This window comes from Eurypyga helias, unplaced genomic scaffold, assembly GCF_000690775.1.
Source record: "Eurypyga helias isolate BGI_N326 unplaced genomic scaffold, ASM69077v1 scaffold10268, whole genome shotgun sequence".
Taxonomy (NCBI): Eukaryota; Metazoa; Chordata; class Aves; order Eurypygiformes; family Eurypygidae; genus Eurypyga; species Eurypyga helias.
The window spans coordinates 30,211-31,472 of record NW_010267701.1 but is presented as its reverse complement, the minus strand read 5'-3'; the positions used below and the strand labels follow the sequence as shown (position 1 = coordinate 31,472).

At 53.4% G+C, this 1,262-nt stretch overlaps 1 protein-coding gene across 1 annotated transcript in view; it reads left to right on the top strand.

Annotated features, from left to right (window-relative positions):
• The window catches only part of VAV2 (vav 2 guanine nucleotide exchange factor), a gene marked incomplete at its 5' end in the record, with an annotated part of 114,037 nt that overhangs the window by 86,674 nt on the left and 26,101 nt on the right, over positions 1-1,262 (top strand). The window contains one exon of the mRNA XM_010157529.1: positions 927-1,029. Coding sequence (XP_010155831.1) covers positions 927-1,029 — 103 coding nt within the window. The remainder of the gene's footprint in view (positions 1-926; positions 1,030-1,262) is intronic.

Genomic DNA, 1,262 nt, shown 5'->3' with positions numbered 1-1,262 from the left:
CCGCCGTGCCCCGCCCCCCCCCCCCACCTCAACAAGGCAAGGCTGGGATGCTTCTCCCAACTGCACGGAGCCATTGGGTGGTTATTTGTATCTGCTTGCTGCTTTGAATGGGCATAGAATCACAGACGGGTTTGGGTTGGAAGGGACCTTAAAGCCCACCCAGTCCCACCCCCTTCCATGGGCAGGGACACCTTCCGCTAGTCCAGGTTGCACCAAGCCTCATCCAGCCTGGCAGCCTACAGCAGTTTGCAGCCCTAGTAGGGGGGAGATGGTTTCTTTGGGGGAAAAGGAAGCCTTTTTGTGAGAAAAGGCAAAATCAGACCAAGAGTGAGCACAGAGCTTTCAACATACCAAAATCCAACCCATTAAACTATTTCTCTAAGTATAATATGGTTAAAGTCACTGACACAAATTTCTCCTTGTCCTAAAGAGGAGGATGAACAGGAGATGACCAGGAGGCTGTGGGAATCTCCAGAGGCAGCTGGAGCTGGCCGTCTGTGGTGCTCAGATGGTCCTGCTGGGATGCTTGGCTGGCGGGTCCGTCTCGGTCAAGCCGATTAGCGCCCAGCAAAAACTCTGCAGGGGCAGAGCTGGCAGAGCACGGCAGACTGAGCATCGCTGGCACGGGGCTCGAGTGCCTTCTTGGCTGCCATCCCCACTGGTGCCGAGCATTATTCTGCTTTTTCCAGCCTCCAGCGAGTGGGAGGGGGTGTGCGGCAGGTACCAATCCGGGAGAAAACCACATTTCTAACGCAAACGGGGAATGTGGACTGAACGTGTCAGTGCTGTGGGCCAGGAGGGTTTTCTTCTTGTCGTGGTTGTCCTCCTTCCTCGGCGCGAGAGCAGTTAGTTACGGGTTTGCCCGATCAAGCGACAGCCATCGTGCCCTCTTTAGTATCGCTAAATCGCTCTCCTTCTCGTTCCAGCGAACATGATCTGGGGGAGGATATTTATGACTGCGTCCCCTGTGAAGATGAAGGCGATGATATCTATGAAGATATCATCAGAGTGGAAGTTCAGCAGCCCATGGTAACAATTTATATGCATTCTTTAAAGCTGTGCCTTGATGGGAGGGGAAGGGAGAGGATTCAATTAAATAAATAAGTACCCGCCAATGACGGGTGATGCTGTGGGGAAGCGAATCGCTTTGCATCCTTCCTTGAAACAGAGCTACCTCGTGAGAGGTAAAAATAAGCCAAGCTGGGATGGTGCTGAGTCGGAGGGGGTTCTCTGAGGAGTTTCCCAGCCCATCCTGTCACCTG